Genomic DNA, 18,170 nt, shown 5'->3' on the forward strand with positions numbered 1-18,170 from the left:
TTGATTAGTATCACTTTAGTTGGTTTTCATCTGGGTTGTTAAAAGCAGCTACGTTGCCAGGCAGTAATAGACATTATATATTTGAGAAACTATCTAGTATGGGACAGATCTGCAGTACTAAAAACTGGACATTTTGCACCAAAATGTCAGTGAGCAGTGGCTTTATCCATGTACATTTGAGAACATAGTTACAATTCTTGAATATGTAAATAGTAGACACCTACCTATTTGTGCATTAAAGGACAGGCATATTATTGCTTGCAGACCTCTGGCTTCTTAAAACTTTTGTTTTAAAATTGATCTCCTTATGCTATGTTGCCAAGAATCTGTACAGTGCATATGTAGGATACCTACCCTTTTGACATAATTTGAAGTGAAAACAGAAGTTCTTGAAAGAATTCTTAGCTCTTCTGGAAGAGTTAAACCACTAGAGTTCGCAGCAGGGTTATGTCAGATAGATGGTTATGTTGTCACTTCTACCAATTAAGTTTAGAAGGCTCTTTAATCTGTTTTTAAAAACTGGAAATAAAAGATAATGCCAGTGTCTATAGCAAAGATTCCAGAGCTGTTGTGGTCTACAGATCATAAGTATTCCATGGAGAATGGCAGGTCACATGGTGCTGGCTGCTTCCTATTTTCAGCTGCTAAATTGTAATAAAAAGGGGGGGAGGGATTCTAATTTTTTTACATAAGCAAATAGGTACATGATTGCAAACGTGAAGGGAGTCTGGGAGATAAATCTTGTGGTTATCTAGTTCACCTTTATGAATAAGGTTTGAGTACCCTGAACTATTGCAATTTTGGGGTATCTTTCCAGCTGTCTCCTGTAACATTTTTAATATGGCTTCCACATTTGAAAACTAATTTACTGGACCAATTATCAGTCTGTTTATTTTGTGTAAATATTTTATATTGCAGTGATTATGACGTTGCACTCTATATGATTTTATGAAAATATGCTGGTGAGTGTGAATATAATGTAATGTGCTTCATGCAAAAGGTCTCTTGTAAGGTATCATTACAAATCTTAATCTACTGAGTGTGGTCATCCTATTTGTATAAATGTATCACTTTTGTATCTGAAACTAGAAATATGAAATATAACTCTGAGGGCCTATTGTAGTTATGCAAAGTGTGGGCCATTAATGGTGGTTTGGAATCTTGATGGCTCCCATCAACCAGGACAATAGACCGTGGATTGCTCTGTTTGCAGGCAGGCCTTCCTGTGTGTCAGGCTGGGAGGAATAAAGGCTTGGGATCTCACAGGACATGTGATCATGTCACCTGAACTGGAATCCATCTTTAACCTGGTGTTTTTTCCATTGAGAAGGCAGGGTGGGAACCCAGAGGGACAAAGGATATATAAGTGGGTGGAACAAATAAAGAGGAGCCATCATGAGGAATCCCCTAGCTCCCACCTGAGCTGGAACAAGGGCTGTACCAGGGGAAAGGATTGTGCCCAGACTAGGAAGGACACCTTAATACATACTCTGAATTAATTAATAATACGGTTGGGGGGAACAGCTGTGCATATCTCTGTCAGTGTTATAGAGGGCGAACGATTTATGAGTTTACCTTGTATAAGCTTTATACAGGATAAAAACGGATTTATTTAGGGTTTGGACCCCAGTGGGAGTTAGACATCTGAGTGTCAAGGACAGGAACACTTCCTAAGTTGCTTTCAATTAAGCCTACAGCTGTTAAGGGACGTGGTTCAGACCTGGGTCTGGGTTTGCAGCAGGCTATCAGGTCTGGCTCAAACCAGGCAGGGCACTGAAGTCCTAAGCTGACAGGGCAGGAAAGCAGGAGCAGAAGTAGTCTTGGCTCATCGGGGGGGGGGGGTTCTATGATCCAACCTGTCACAGTGATATCAGGATATCATGGATCAGGGCTCATTTAGACACTGCACTGTACAAACAAGTGACACAGACTGTCCCCGGACCAGATAAACACAAAAATGAGGGTGGGATGGTGTGAGGACAAGGACCATATCTTGGACGATGCCACTCAAGGAGAAAGGGGGGAAGGCAGCTGACCTGCCAAAAGAGACACCGAAAGATCAATAGGAGAGGGAAGGAAAAACCATGCAAGGATGAAGCCATAAAAACCAACAGAGGGCATGATTTTTAAAGATAGAATCAAAAGTCACCAACAGGTCAAGAAACATATGGATGGAGCAGAGTAGAGGTTTGGCCAAGAAGTGCATCCAAGAATTGAGTGAGAGCAGTTTCAGTGGAGATGGAAGATGGAACTCAAAAAGGGGAACTCAAAGCAGAGTCTTTAGATGGCATGTTTTATTACTTTGGAAGTGAAGTAGGAAAGGGAGATGGTGTAGTAGAGGCATGCAGAGTCAAGATTGTGCTTTTTTTTTTTTGTTTGTTTGTTTTTATGAGGAAGTCTGAGATGTGCTTGTATTTTGAAGTTAATGAACCTGAGGATAATGAAAGGTTGAAGGGGGAAGAAATTTTTGAAGCTGCTGACTCTGAGTACAAGTAGCACTCTGTGAGATCAATTCAGTGAGATTTTTTGGTATTTGACACCTTTGAAAATCTGACCAAAATTTGTTGCGATGATTGTGAACTTTGAATAGTCAAGTCACTCCTACTCAAATTATCAAATACTGTAGAATCAAAAACAATACCAAGTCCCTCTTGGATGCTTATTTTCAACCCCATTTCAAATAGAGAGCTCCCACACTCTTCCCTAGCCTGGTAGCAAGCAAGAACAGATTCAAAGAGGTCATCTAATTGAGGAAACGTATGGGCTTATGATCACTATGATTGCCAGTCTGTTTGGTTGTAGATCCTTAGTACAGGGAAGATAGTAATGAAAAGCAGAACCTGGCTAGAAAACCAAGCTATTTGACTAGCTCTTCTTGCTCTTACAAAAATAGGTGCAACTTCAACTTGTCCACTGTGATGGACAGCACTAGAGTGATGGCCTATACAAACAAACAAACAAACAAGTGTCAACTCTTCTTGGGGTCAGCATAGCAAAAATCAGCACTGCACAACTGGATAAGTAGACGAGGTGAACTCAGTGAAGTCTTTTTGTCCATAGCAAAACCGGGATCTTTTCGTAAGCAGACTGAAATGAGTTTGTTCCTGACCCACTAGGAGCCAGGAGGCAGTGGCTCTGAATATACTGTTTCAGAATTAGTCAGTAGGCCTATTTTACTCCTTCGGCTCCTGAAGAAAAGTAATGAGTAATTCCAGTAGCACTCTTCTGGGCTCAAAGTTCATGGTTTCTGGACCTCATGGAATTGTCCTTGTCTCTAACTAACATCAGCCAAGCTTAAGTAAACTTTGTCAAAAGGTTTGGATGTTGAATACAAATAACATGGTTGTGGGGAATAGTCCCCTTTCTACATGTGAGGAATAAACTTGGAATATGTTTAATTTGGCTTACATTTGGTTTATAGAAAAAAAAATTGAACTCAACAACAGAGGTAAACAGGGCTCATTGGAGATAGATAGATAGATAGATATTTTTTGCGTCATCCTTGTATCAAAGATTTGTAAGGCCATAAAAGACTTGTGATCATATAGTCTGACCTCCCACATAACACAAGCTATCAGTTTCCTGCCCTCCTTTCCCCCTAGTAATTCCTGCATCAAATGTAATAGCATGTGGTTGCATTAGAGCAGATCTCTTAGAGATCCAATCTTAATTTAAAGACTTCAAGTAATGGAGAATTCATCACATTCCTTGATGTGGATTACCCTCGCTGATTGATTGAGTGGTTGATTATTCTCACTGATGAAATCTTATGCCATAATGCAAGTTTGAATTTGTGTAGTTTCAACTTCCAGCCATTCAATCTCGTATGTTTTTCTGCTAAATTAGAGAGTCCTCTACTATGAGAGATCTTCTCCCTGGGTAGGTACTTTTCAGGGAGGGCCATGAAGCTTTGTTAGCTTGGTCAGTGCCAGCCACTCCTTTTTAACTTAATGCACTGGTGATCTACCTGTCCCTTTTTTAAAGTCTTTATTTACCTACACAAATGAAAAATGATTGGGTGTCTGTGTGAATTTTTCAGAGAGGAAAAATCTTGAGAAATTCCAAGACCATTTAACTACTCATAATTTCCTAAATGCAAACTTAAAAGCAAGGAATTGGATTGACTCTGAACAATTTGGTGAAAATTCATGATCAAATGTCATTTGGCACTAAATTTGTAACAACTCTGAAAGAGTAAAGAAATTAACGTGGAAATTATAAAGATATAATATAAAATGAACACATTAGCAATATATTGTAAAAGTGGAAAAATTGTAGTGTAAAAAATTGAGAATATTTGATTTTTGCAAATTAAAAGAATAAGCATCAGCATCCATTATGCCATTTTCAGAGCCACATTTTAAAGTAAAACTTCAGTTTAAGTCTTGGTTATCCACTGATCTCAAGAACAACAGATTTCTACTAGTGCTTTATCAAAATGCTATTTGCATTAAAAGAATTATTTTTCTAAGCCAAAGCATACCTAGACTAGTATGCATGTCTTATTATAGTGAAGTAAAAAGTTATTTTAAAATCAAAGATTTAAAATAAAATGAATACTGAGTTCATGGGTTTTCAGTGGTCTTTCAACTTCTTTTCCTATATGCCAGCCCAAGCAGTGGGTATAATTCCTTCTCACAGTTGATGAATGCAAAAATAAACAAAGGTCTTGTAATATTTTCACCACATAGGGTTGTATGAACACACTCAGTACTTCTGTTTCTAGCAGGTACAGCTAGTTCAGTTAAACATTTTGCTGTTTTTTCTCTTTAATGAATCTTTATTCAAAATTATTTTCCTTTTGCTCCTCCGGAGTACTCTGTGGGCAGCACTCTATTGGCCACAAAATTGTTCTCCAACTCCTATACAGTTCCTTTCTGACCTAATAGATGGGAGCATTTGAACAGACAAGTAATTGCTGAAAAGTCTGTGACACTACACCCCATATTTCCCACAGTGATGATATGATATGATTATGGTATAATTATGATGCATTTTGTACAAGACAGGTCATGTGAGGTGTCATTGGAAAAGTTATGATTATCCTATTTGTATACATGTATCATATTTGTATCTAAAGTTAGGAATATTGACTATGTATCTGCATTTCAATCATGCTTACTCTGGGTGACACCCACAACTAGCCTTTCTGGTACAATAGTGAAGAAGACAGACAATGGACCCTGGAAGAACTTAATATTCCTGTGAATGTTCTAGATAGCATGTAAGTAATGGCTGCTATAACTCAGCAAGATATGCAAGGTCATGTGATCAGACTACATGTCTCTGGACTCCATCTTGGGATGTCAATATTTTTCCACAAACCGGTCTGGGAACCAAGTTTTGAAACAGTGTTCCCGCCATATGCTAAAGCTATGTAAGGCAAGGAGAAATATCACTCCCCACACAAGAAGACTCCTGGAAACACTTGAGGACCAAAGACTGAACTGAGGGAAGTGCTGGACCCAGGCTAAAGGGATTTCTAGCCTGTGTATGAAAGACCTGGGGATTCCAAGTTGTAAAGCAAGTGCAGTTTGTCACTTAAGAATCTGCAGCCTGCTTGTATCATCAGCCAGGGTGAGAATTTGCTAATTCATATCCTATCTTTCTAGTATCTTAGACTTAGTTTGTGTGTTTTTACTAGGTAATCGGCTTTGATCTGTTTGCTATCACTTATAATCAATTAAAATCTATCTTTTGTAGTTAATAAACTTGTTTTTGCTTTATCTAAACCAGTGAGTTGGAGTGAAGTGCTTGGGAATCTTAGCTCAGAGAAGCTGTTGTATATTCCTCTCCAGATTGGGGGGTGGGGACTCTATGAGCTTACACCATACAGTTCCTTGGTGCAGCGCAAGACAGTATAATTTTGGGTTTATACTCCTGAGGGGGTGCGTTCCTGGGGAGCTTAGAGTTACCATGGCTTTAGCCTTTCTACTGTTCGTTGGGTTGTGCAGTGGCTAGTCAGAAAGCCTGCATATAACTGTAGCTGGGTGTGTCCCTACCTATGTGTATGCTGGTGGAAGTGTAAGACCGGGAGCAGGTCTGCAGCTTGTCACAGCAGTACAGTCTAAGGAGTCCAGGCTGGTGGGTCAGAGGGCTCAGTGGTACCCCAGTTCCCACGGGGAATCCATCACAGACTTCTCCTAGTATCTTTCAGAAGGAACAGAACTGAGAAACTTCAGTAACTAATCTACATCTGCAGTGTCCACAGGTGTATCATCTGCACTTCATGGCCAGTTGATATTAAAAACTGGCTGATACATCTCAAAATTTGCCATGGATGTATGATCTTCATCACCGTAAGATGATCGTCAAACAAAAAAACTATGGTCTTCTGTGTACTATACCACACATGAAGACCCAGCTGTGTGGGATCAGAGATTGGAGGACCACAGACAATGCTGTAGTTGCATTGCTAAACTATTTTAGTCTTCCCCTGGTATGGCAGTTTCAAGACGGAGTGAAATTGATCTATTGTCAGCATCGAAATGGTTTCTTGAGCAAGGGTCAGATAGCCTTTTAAGCAGAGCTGATATCTTGCTCTTTTGCAGGGAGTCATAAAAAATCTGTTCCACTTATGGTTTTATCATCTCCCCACTGTCCTTCACCAGCCAGGAGAGACCTGGATCTGACTTGCATGTCATATTCTGAACATTCCAATAACCTTAAGAAGCAGCAATAGTTGAAACCAGGCTGTGTACTGATACTTCCCACCTTCTTCCAGGCGTACCTTTCCTACCATGCAGACAAACAGGTCAGTCTGATTCATATGATCTTATTGTTAAAATAGCTTGAAAATTCCCTAACTTTCTGGATTTAAACAGCTCTGATTTAACCTTGGGGGTTCACCCTCCTGTACTGTTCTGCTGATTGATACTTAGCCGGTGTTATAGTGAAGGTGAAGATATCCATATAAGCTCTTTTTAGTTTCAATTATTCCTATTTGGAACAAGACTTCTCCTACCAATGCTCCACCCATATTTCCTTCTGCTTCATCTGAAAAAACAAAACAAAAAAACTATTGTGTAAGATGGAACCAGAGAAGGTTGTGTTCATGAGTAAAGGATGATATATCATTAAAAAGTCCCAGTGAGCCATTGCTTTTACTAGCCTGCCAATTTCCTTTGAGCCCTCTGAAACCCAATGGATTATAATATATTTGTACTGCAGTAGTATCTAGGAGCCCTAGTGATAGATCAGAACATCATTTGGCTAGGCACTGTACAGGCACATTATGAAAGGCAGTCCAGTAAGCCTGCAAGGTCAGACTATCAAGGAAGCTTGACAGAAGTGAGTGCTTCAACCAACAAAACAGAGGTGGATAATGATCAGTCTGCAAGGGCATATCCCCTTTCTCTCACCCACCACTTCCAATGTAAGTCCCAAAAACAAGATCCAGAGTTCAGCCACCTGCTAGAATTGAGCCAGAAGCTACCTGAGACACGCACAGCTGTCATGATAGCCAAGAGATCTTAAGCTAATTAAGAAGGTTCATCATCTGCATTTATGCTGAAGTCACCCAGAACAATTGGTCTCTATTATTCCGATGCCGCCACAGAGGAAATCTGTCAGCTCAAGCAAGAATGATGAGTTCATGTGGTCAAGTGGGATGATGCAAGAATTTTTATACTTAAGAAGGCTGCATTATCATGAAAAAGTAAAAATAATAAAAGAGAATTTGTTTTGTAATTGATGGCAAACTGCTTTTTTGGCAAATCAAATTTAATATAGTTAATATGAGCTGCATTAATGCACATTAAATAACATAGACCAATGGGAATACACAACTGAAGTAGAATTGCATTGAACTTGAAATAATAGTAACATAACCTCTTGGAATGTTGTTGTTTTTTCCTGGGCAAATGGAGTTGGATCCTACTAATTCCAATTATAACTTTGCATCAAATAGTTGTGGCTTGACCTGTGCTTAGTGATCTTAAACTCTTCCAAGCAGTAATAACTAGAACTTTGTCACATTGTTAAAATAACTTTTTCAGTCACTTTAAATGTCCATTGGACTGTTTTCTCTAAAATGGGGAAATTAATTTAGCTGATGATGCAAAATGCAGTAAAGTTGGTTTATTACTAAATTTTGGGAATAGATGAATTTATAACAGCCATTTGGACTCTCTACCTTCAAAGCACAGTACATCATTATAAAACATGCTTTTCAAATTTGTTCTTGAATGCTTGTATGCAAACTCATAGGTCTTAAACTGTATTTCGTATTGTAGCCTACTAAACAAATGTACTTAGTTATTGGCTTCTATTTTTGGCTTAGATAGTATTTAAAAAAAAATTCTGAACATACTGTCATTCTGTTCCCGAAAAAGTTGGATTTCAGAAAGTATTCGTATCATATGGTTGGTTTTCAAAAATTGTGTAATGTAGTGTTAAAAGATATGGCAATAAATCACCAGCAGGTCAGCATGGCACCTCATAAACACAAATCTCATAAATTTCATTTGTATTATGAAGTACGTCTAGCTTTCTGAATTATATAACCTCTGAAGGACAGTCAAAAACTACGGTAGCCTGGTCCACTCTTTTTTTGTTTTTATATATTCTTGCACTTTAATGCATCATTTGTTTAAAGCAACCTGAATTAAACATGAAGCACACTATGAGTTAGAGAAAACTGCTCTTTCACTTGCTGTTCTGCTTTGCCAAGGGACCAACTGCTTTTGTAGGGCCCAATTCTTCTCCCAGTGACTTCATGAAAATTAATGGCAAAACCATCACTGAATTAACTGGGAGAAGGATTGGCTTCATAGTTCTGCCCATACTTAATGTTATGGGTTTTACTAATTATGCTAAAAGATTAACAAAATGTATGGAAGTTACTAAACAGATCAACAATTGAGGTAGAAATGAATCAAAATGAGTTGTACCTAGTCATAAAGACAGAATTTGTATCTGAATGATCAGTTAAGAGGAGTGAGTTTGTTTTAATATCCTGTTATTAAATGGTACAACTGTAGCTTACGCCATTGGGATAGAATTAAGATTGTTTTCCTCTGATGCCATCATTTAGGAATCAGAGTTCCTGAATACTTGCATCAGCTTTGTGGGGGTTTTTTTTGGTTTTTTTTTCCTGTTCGTGACAAACCAACTACTGTATGTTCATATAGAGCAGTACAGTCCTTGCCACTGGCAGTCTCTCTGTGACAGAGAGCCTGTAGGCTGACATAAAGTGCAGCCTGTTGTGAACTGCTAAGTGGGAGTCTGCCAAAAACTCAGCAGACAGAACTAATTGGGGAGAAAAAGGATTTTTGTGCCCTCATCTCTTCCTCTTCCATTTTTTTTTTTTTAGAAGATGGATATTGATAAAGTAACTTGTTTATGTAAGATTTGTCTGCCTCTATTTTCTCATTGCATGAATCATTTTTTAACTTCACATCTTGCACTGCAGGTCACTGAGCACTTCCACATGGTGGCTGGCACAGGACCAAGCTCAAGACACGCAACTCATCACAGTTGATGAAAAATTGGTAAGGGTTTTCTACAGCACACTGCTATGATACTGCCTTCAGGGTTATTTCTGCACAATAGGCATTCAGTATGGTGTTCCATGCTCTTATAGGAAAGCTGTATAAATGTAAACTACAAAGCAAAAATCTCTCATACATTTTAAAATGGTAATATTATTGAGCCATAAGGAAATCTGTATGTGAAAGAAATTCATGGTTACAAATATTAAACAATATAAAATTATGAAACTACCTTGGTATTGATTATTTTGTGGTCGAGCAGTAAGAATTCTATTTTTGTAATGAAAGTGCTATTTTTGAAAGCCATATATTTGCCTTTTTAGTGAAATCGCACATAATTTGCCACTGCTTCCTAAAATGAACTTTACTGGGTTCTACAGTGATGAAGAAATAAAGTCTAAAGAACCATGAAAAGTTAGTGTTACTTTGTATCTATACTTGGCTTTTGAATATGCATGAGAGTTAGATTACAACTAGGAACAAATGCATAGCATTCTTCTCCTAATCAGTAGCAGATTAGAATTTTGGCAGCCTTCTCTTTTTATAAATTTTGCAATGTGTGGTCCGTTACTTTAGATGCAACCTGATACTTATACTATTTTATATTGTAAGCATACGTTTTGTAAGTCTTCCAGGACTTCTGGTGGGAATGTGTCATAGCAAAAGCTTGTTTTTCATTGGCTTTCTTACCACTTTTGAATCTTAATTTTTTTTTTAAATCCCATAATAGATAGTTCATATTGTATTTACCTTCAGGCATACAAAAAAGCATCTTAATTTCTTGGGAATAAAAAGAAATACTTGAATTTTTTTATCATCTAAATTGAAAATGTGTAATAATAACTTCAGTATTGAGACATCTAAAGCTTTCGAACTGACTTGTTAAAATTAATTCAAATAGTTTAATATCTTTTTAAAACTTTATTTCCCATAGTTTCCATAATATAAATATGGGTCATGCTTTCCTTGTCTATGTCAACAGGTAACTGCTCAGATTCTTTGTAAGTACAGTACAGTACCCTTAATCATTTTATCTGAATCTCATTTTCAAAAACAATAAACATAGTTCTAGTTCATAAACTTTAGTGTTAAGATTTTTTTTCTCTATTTTGGCAGATGTGGTTATTCAGTTGGACAAATGTGTAACTTGTGGTGCAGCATGCGCCATTTTATGTATATAAACTTAAATACAATAGTTCAGTTTTCAGTATATGGATAAAAAGTCACTGGATGCTGCCTAAATACTCATGTTCAAGTTTTTCCTAGATTTAATAATTATTTTATGAATGCATTTCATATAATTATTGTCGCACTGTTCCCTAATCTAAAGGGAACAAGTTCAATTTGTACATTTTTGTGGATTTTTTGGTATTATGTACAATACTTTAAAATTTGACAATGCAATCCCTGATTAATTCTGTAAATAAAATATTAATCTGGCAGCCCTTTTAAATAGTAAATAAGATGGTTAAATATTCATTTTGTCCAGTTCTTCTCAGTACTGTGGTAATACGTCTGACCAAATATGTTGTTTATTTGCAATTTATTTATGGATCTTACTGGAATTTTTTTCTTCTGTGCTAATACAGGGCTTGAGAATAATTTTTGTAATACTCTGAATCTTTTCAACTGTGTCTGTAGACTTGAATATGGTCAATAATTAATTTGTTTGTAATGGAGTCAATGTAGAAACCATTTCAGAAAAACACACACCTGAATAAAAAGAACTGTTAAAGGCCTGTTAATGTTTATAAATGAGGACAGCTTTTAAGTGAATTAGATGTAGATTAGATTGCTATGTAAATAACTTGATTTTGGTGGTTGATATAAATTCATTTTTTATTAAATTATACATTAACTCGGTTATAAATTTGGATTAAATCCCTTATTTAGCAGCAAAACACTTTTCAGAGACTTTAATAAATTTTCTGTTCATTTTTTCAAAAACTAGCGTTAAACATAACGAAACCACACTATATCTGTGCATAATTATATAGTTAAATTACATTCCAGAAATTGATACTTTTTCCTCCCCTGGAAAAGTTTCGTATTTGCTGCATGTGTAGACATCTTCTTATCGGAGCTCATTAAACCATACTGTGCAATATGAGTTGAACCCTTCCCCACCCCCACCCCACCTCTAATTTTATCATAACCATTGTCGTAGACTCACAGGACTCATGCTCTCTCTCGGCTCTGTACGGTCCCTGGGAGGAACCCCCTTCAGTGTGACAGTCCTTCTCAGGGGTTCTCTCTCTCTCCAGGGTTAAGCCTCATGCTTCAGTGCCTCCTGGAACCACACCTCTCTGAACCTTCAGCACGCCTGTCTCTTGCCGTGGGACCCCTCAGGAAGTCCACTCGCTTGGACTTGGACCCCCAAGACCTCCAACCCAGAGGGAATAATGCAACCCCAATTTCTAGGCTGCAGTGACTCTCAGTCAGCGTAAAACAAGGATTTATTGAACACAGCACAGGAAGTTCTCAGGGCCCTTGGTCCTAGCAACCCTCAACACAGTTCAGATAAGTCTTCCTTCCATCCTGGTAGGCTCTGGTTGCTCTCTCTCCCCAATCCAGAAGCCCCCTCCTTCTAGCTAACCATCCAATATTACCTCCACAACAGTCCCTCCTGTGTCCTTTTGTCTTCGGTCCCAGATAAACAGGCCACCTGGGCCTTCTCTCTTCCATCCTTTGTTCCCCTATTGGCTGGAACCATCTGGTCAGGTCACAGGGCCCTCTCTCTTCAGCCCATTGTCCTCCCACTGACCTGAACCAGCTGACTTCCAAGTTGGGGTGGGCCTCCTAGTGACCAGTCACTAGAGTACCCAATCTCCAGGCTGTTGTCCAGGGTCCCAACTGCTAGGCAAGGTCATCGCTGGTTCTCTGCAACAACAAACTCCTTCTCCCACCACCTTGTTAAACAAGCAGCACATAGGGAAACCGAGTCCCATGCGCTCTGCATGCAAACCATTAAAAAAATAAGAACCGCGTTGTCACAACCACATTCCCTACATCTGACACATCTTTCTCAGTAGATCAGTTGCATATATGACAATGTCTAGTAGGAAAAAGGTAATTAATTATAGGGGTCATGGCCCAAAAGGAGGGTGTTGGGTTGTTACAAAGTTATTGTAGGGTGTCTCCGTATTGCCATCCTTACTTCTGCACTACTGCTGGTGGCTGTGCTTCCTTCATAGCTGGGCAGCCAGAGAGCAGTGGCTGGTGGCTAGGAGCCCAGCTCTGAAGGTAGTGCTGCCACCAGCAGCAGTGCAGAACTAAGGATGGCAGGATGGAAATTCCATACTATTACTTCTGCACTGCTGCTGGCATGGCGCTGCCTTCAGAGCTGGGCATTTAGCCAGCAGCTGCCACTCCAACCACCCAACTCTGAAGGCAGTGCTGAAATAAGGTTGGCAATACCATGACCTTCCTACAATAACTTTGCGACTCCCTGCGACCCCCTTTAGGATCGGGACCCCCAGTTTGAGAAATACTGGTCTCCTCTGTGAAATCTGTGTAGTATAGGGTAAAAGTACACAAAAGACCAGATTTCACGATCCGTGACTTTTTTTTTTCATGGCCATGAATTTGATAGGGCCCTACTTATAGGTCATGTTTTCTAGTACTTTAATCACTTTTGTTGCTCTTTCTCCAATTTGTCCACATCCCAAAGTGTGGTTCCCAGAACTGGATACAGTACTCCAGTTGAGGTCTTATCAGTGCTGAGTAGAGTGGAGGAATTGTGTCGCATATCTTGATTACAACTCTCCTGCTAATGCATTTTGGAATGATGATCACTTTTTTTTTTTTTTTTTTGCAACAGTATTATGTTTTAAGAAAAGGAGTAGTTGTGGCACCTTAGAGACTAACAAATTTATTTGAGCATAAGCTTTCGTGAGTGATGCATCTGATGAAGTGAGCTGTAGCTCAGAAAAGCTTATGCTCAAATAAATTTGTTAGTCTCTAAGGTGCCACAAGTAGTCCTTTTCTTTTTGCGAATACAGACTAACACGGCTGCTACTCTGAAACCAGTATTACGTTTTGACACATTTAGTTTGTGATCCACTATAACCATCAAGAAGTGATGCTCTAATACCCCTCTCATGGTTATCATTTTCATTTCCTGTGTAGTCCAGATGTTAAGGTATCTTCAATGAATAGCCAAAGCCAAAATAAAACAAAAAATGAACAAAGCTAAACAAAATCATGAGTGTTGTATCATATCCTGAATCTCTTGTCAAACTCGGGCTCTGTTGGATCACCAGCAAGGTTGAATTCCAAAGGCCTGGCGTTTTACCCAATAAGCTTACAGCAAGGGCATTCCATCTGTTCTGAACTGCTAGGATAAATGGCAGCGTGAGAAGGTTCTGAGACCCTGGGCTGTTACTGACAAGGTCTTTTAGCAATGGATCTCCCGCAAGCGATGCTTAAAACAATGTAACTACAAATGTAGATGGTACAACATAGTTTGAGCATCATTGCAGAAAGTATGATTAGTATTGCATAAACTAAAAAATTCCACTATTGCAACTTACAAGCATGCAAACCATTAAAAAAAATAAGAACTGTGTTGTCACAACCACATTCCCTACATCTGACACATCTTTCTCAGTAGATCAGTTGCATATATGACAATGTCTAGTAGGAAAAAGGTAATTAATTATAGGGGTCATGGCCCAAAAGGAGGATGTTGGGTTGTTGCAAAGTTATTGTAGGGTGTCTCAGTATTGCCATCCTTACTTCTGTGCTGCTGCTGGTGGCTGTACTCCTTTCATTTATACTGTTGTAAGCCTGTTTAGTGTGTCTGCCCCAAGCAGGCCTTGCATTTGGCATACTACCATTGTACAGTGAGTACCTATTGCATAGTTTCCAGCAAAGCACAGTTCTGTGGAAGTAGCTGTCCACAGTTGAAGAGGTGCTGTACCAAAATTTTCATAAAGCTTTTTTCAATGGATAAGACTGGTTGACATCAGTATTGCATAAAATATTTTTAAAAAAGATAATCCATCATATTGCATGCTTTATAACTTTAAAGAGAACTCGTATAACTGTACATAAGTTACAGTAGCACAAAACAAGAAGTAAAAATACAGGAGACATGGCAAGAGTCTCTCTGCTAGGTGGACCACAGGTGCTACACAAGCACAAGCTACGTGTTCAATACAAATGCTTTCTGTTTATATTAGCACTGTGATGGAGCACAGTGACCTGCTGTGGGATAGAGCAGTGCAAAGCCTTGCTTACAAGTGCAATTGCAATTGTGCTGTGAACGCTTTTTGCATTTCTTTTCTTTTTTGTACATAGACAATGAGGTGTGTTACAAGCATGACGAGCTACTTGCAGTGTTGCTTGTAGTGACAAAATCCTGTATGTGGCCATGCTATTGATATTTCAGCAACTATGCTGAAATGGCTTTGCCCTGTCTGTATTATCAGTTAAGCTGTTTTCTTGAATCAGTTAGGAGAACTTGTTACTGAAAACTGTCAACAATGGGTCAGTTTCCTACTGTAGACAGGATTTCAGAGAACTGTTATTTGAAGTAATTGTACATGTAAGTGTATGTATGGGAAGCTAGTGCAAAAATGTAAGCACTCGCTCCAATCAGGAAGTAGTCAGTTGCATACCTTACCTGCTGCAACTTTTAAGAGGTCTTCAAGTGTACAGCAAATTACAACAGTCTAGCCTTGAAGTAACAGATGGAAGACTACATCAAAGGGGAGTCATAATAGCAACCTGTTGGCCATCCGTAGGTGGTAGTGATGGCCTGTAGTGATTTTTACTATCTGAGAATCCAGGATTAATGATGGATCAATAGGATTCCTAGAATGAGAGCCATTTTGGCAAAAGGCATGAATATGCTTTCAGTAACCAATTGTAGAAACCATCCCAGTCCACTTCTCTAGAAACTTGCCCTACCAACAAGCATCATTTAGCCTTGTCATCTTGTAACCAGTTTACCTTCATTCATCTCTCTGTCTTGCCTAGGCTTGGAAAGGAGTGAAACTAATTTGGGTTTGATTGAAAAAGACATAGTATGGCGTATATTAAACAAGCGTGACACTGCAGCACAAAATAGAAATAGGTACCCATATGTGGAAAATGATCTTGAAAAGTTAGACTTTTTCAAATGTCTCCTATTGTCTACAGTGCTGTAATATAAAGGATATAGCAATTAGAGTTTTAGCACACCCTTAAAAGTTTGGATCATTTTTCAGCAGATCCAACAAAACTAAAAAATGTATGGTGGTATGACTTCTCCTTGAAAACAAAGCATGAGTATACTGCAAAGTTAGAGGCAAATCGGTGTGATATCATTTCTGGAGTTTGTCTTAGAAGCTATTTTTGTGAATTGAAAGGAGAAACATTTGGCAAATTGCAGCTTTATTAAATATAGACTTACTGTACTTTCAAGAAGAGGAAATCTTACTTAACTGGAAATTCTCTGAGCAATAGTACTGCATTTTACAATAGGGATACAGTGGACATGCTGTATGTTTTTCAGAATGCTTTTAACGTAGATTGCTTGGGTAGCAGTTGAAACTACTGCTAACATTGTGCATTTTACAGTATCTGGATACAAAAATTTAAGGTAATCTTTTAGTCCTTTGTGCTTTCTCCTATACTGCCTCTAATCCTGCAAAACTACATCATTATTCACCTTTAAATCCTTCCTTTAAATTCTCTTATGTTGTGATACCTACAAAAAATGACAACCATTAGGTCACTGGTATGCTGAGACCATTGGCCATCATAGTGACTGGTATTATCTCATTATTTCCTTGTACTCTTCATCTGTCTGTATTGCATCATCTGTTGTCTCTTGTCTTGTACTTTAGTCCCTGCCCCAGAAATATTACCGTCTGTGTTATTTTGTATTTGTACAGCACCTAGCACAATAGAGCCTTGGATCACGACAAGGGCCACTTGGTGCTACAATAATATAAATAATAATTTAGAATGGATTCACATCCACAGGCAGGATTTTAAAATATATATATATATATATATATATATATATATATATATATAGTTAATTATTGTGTAACCCTGTGCTATTTCCAACAGTGAGAGTAAGGGAATTGCTGCCTTAATTAAGTAGTTTGTGCTTTCATAGTGTAAGCAATACTGTGCATGCAGAAGAAGCCTTGCTGTTGCCTGCATTTGGTTTCTTGTTATGAGATCTTTTCCTTAAAGCTTTACAGGGAAAAACTTGCTAATAACTGAGTGCTGGTCTCTCTTTTCTCCAGCCAGTTTGCTGACATCTGATTCTTTTGTGTCCAGTAAAATGAGGGTTCCAGAGAGAAGAAAGGAAAGAAACTCCACTCACCAAAATGCATTTTCAGTCTACCTTCCCCCTTACTGGGTGCAGAGAGTTTTTCCTCTTCTTAACTCTTCCCTTCTCCAATCCCTTTCTAATGTTAGTCCTAAGTGTCCCTCAGATGAATGTGTGCACACAATGCTGGGATCACATAATCTGTATAACTCTCTAGTTTAATTTTGTAAACAAACTAGGTACTAGTGTGTGTATATATTTCTCTCTCTAGGCTAGCTCTCCCAATAACCATGTCAGCATCATAAGTTTTCTTCCCTTTTCCTCACACCTGTGGTGTAGGTTGCATGCCTCTATCACATGAGCAGCATTTCAGACCTGATTATATAAACTAATTAGAGATGAAAATTTGAGGTAACAAATGCAAAAAGTGTAAATGTGCTACATAAAATAGGCAAAAGCCAGAAAATTGGGAAACCAATCCTTTGCCTTTTTGTCAGATCAGTAGAAGTGCTGATTTCCACTTCTTCCTTTTCCTTCCCGCAAAGTACAAACAGTGAAAACCTGAGAGTCTGGCTTTGGGCAGTCATTTTTCATGACTTTTTATATTTACACACATACAGTCTTAGAGTTCTAAATTCTATCTCGATGAAGACAAAACTTTTCACTAAATCTGGAGGATGACTCGCATTTTGATATTCTGCTCACCTTATGCACAGAACTCCCACTGATGTCAGTACAAGTTCATCATGTTTATCGTATGTAAGTGCAGGCTATCAGAACTGATCTCCTGTGTGTCTCAGAGAGGAAGGTTGTGCCCGAAGAACAAAGCCAATCTATTTCTTTTGTGCTAGCCGAATTGGTACAGTTTTCCTGTGGAAGAGGAGGCAAAGCTGGAGATGTATACTACCCATTCTAGCTAGGGATGTAAAATTTTGCTACCCCCTAACGCCAGCCCTGGCTTTTATATACAAAAAAACAGTTGTTATGGCACAGCTGGGCCGTGGAGTTGTTATAGCATGTTGGGGGTGCCTCAGAAAGAAAAAGGTTGAGAACCCCTGTCCTACTAGATTGATTGGCTCTGTTTGTGGGAGGATCTCCTCCCATCCCCACTGCATCTAATTAGTAGCTGACCAGACTATTTGAGCCAGATACTGGGCTCTGGAGTGAGCCTAAATTAATAATTATTTGCTAGTGGATTAGAGAATCTAAAGACGTTGATTATATTTTAAAAAAAAGTTTAGTACAGTCAGTGTTCTATTGTTCTCCATTGTTGTTCTTAGGATAGTGTTTTTATTTGCATTCTGTTGCCTCTTGTTCTGGTGGCTGTCACTTTAACTTTGTAAAACCTGTAATGCAAAATGTATTGCAAAATTGAACAATCCCCCTCCCCCAAATTATTTTGAAATTAG

General features: G+C 38.5%; 1 protein-coding gene across 2 annotated transcripts in view; it reads left to right on the forward strand.

Annotated features, from left to right (window-relative positions):
• The window catches only part of NDUFS4 (NADH:ubiquinone oxidoreductase subunit S4), a 62,223-nt gene that overhangs the window by 20,977 nt on the left and 23,076 nt on the right, over nucleotides 1-18,170 (forward strand). Inside the window, exons 2-3 of one of the 2 annotated variants that reach the window (XM_038403188.2) lie at nucleotides 6,552-6,754; nucleotides 9,413-9,491. In XM_038403188.2, coding sequence (XP_038259116.1) covers nucleotides 6,741-6,754; nucleotides 9,413-9,491 — 93 coding nt within the window. In that variant the 5' untranslated portion in view covers nucleotides 6,552-6,740. The remainder of the gene's footprint in view (nucleotides 1-6,551; nucleotides 6,755-9,412; nucleotides 9,492-18,170) is intronic. The other variant, XM_038403186.2, reaches the window with a different exon arrangement.

Source organism: Dermochelys coriacea, chromosome 5 (genome assembly GCF_009764565.3).
Source record: "Dermochelys coriacea isolate rDerCor1 chromosome 5, rDerCor1.pri.v4, whole genome shotgun sequence".
Taxonomy (NCBI): Eukaryota; Metazoa; Chordata; order Testudines; family Dermochelyidae; genus Dermochelys; species Dermochelys coriacea.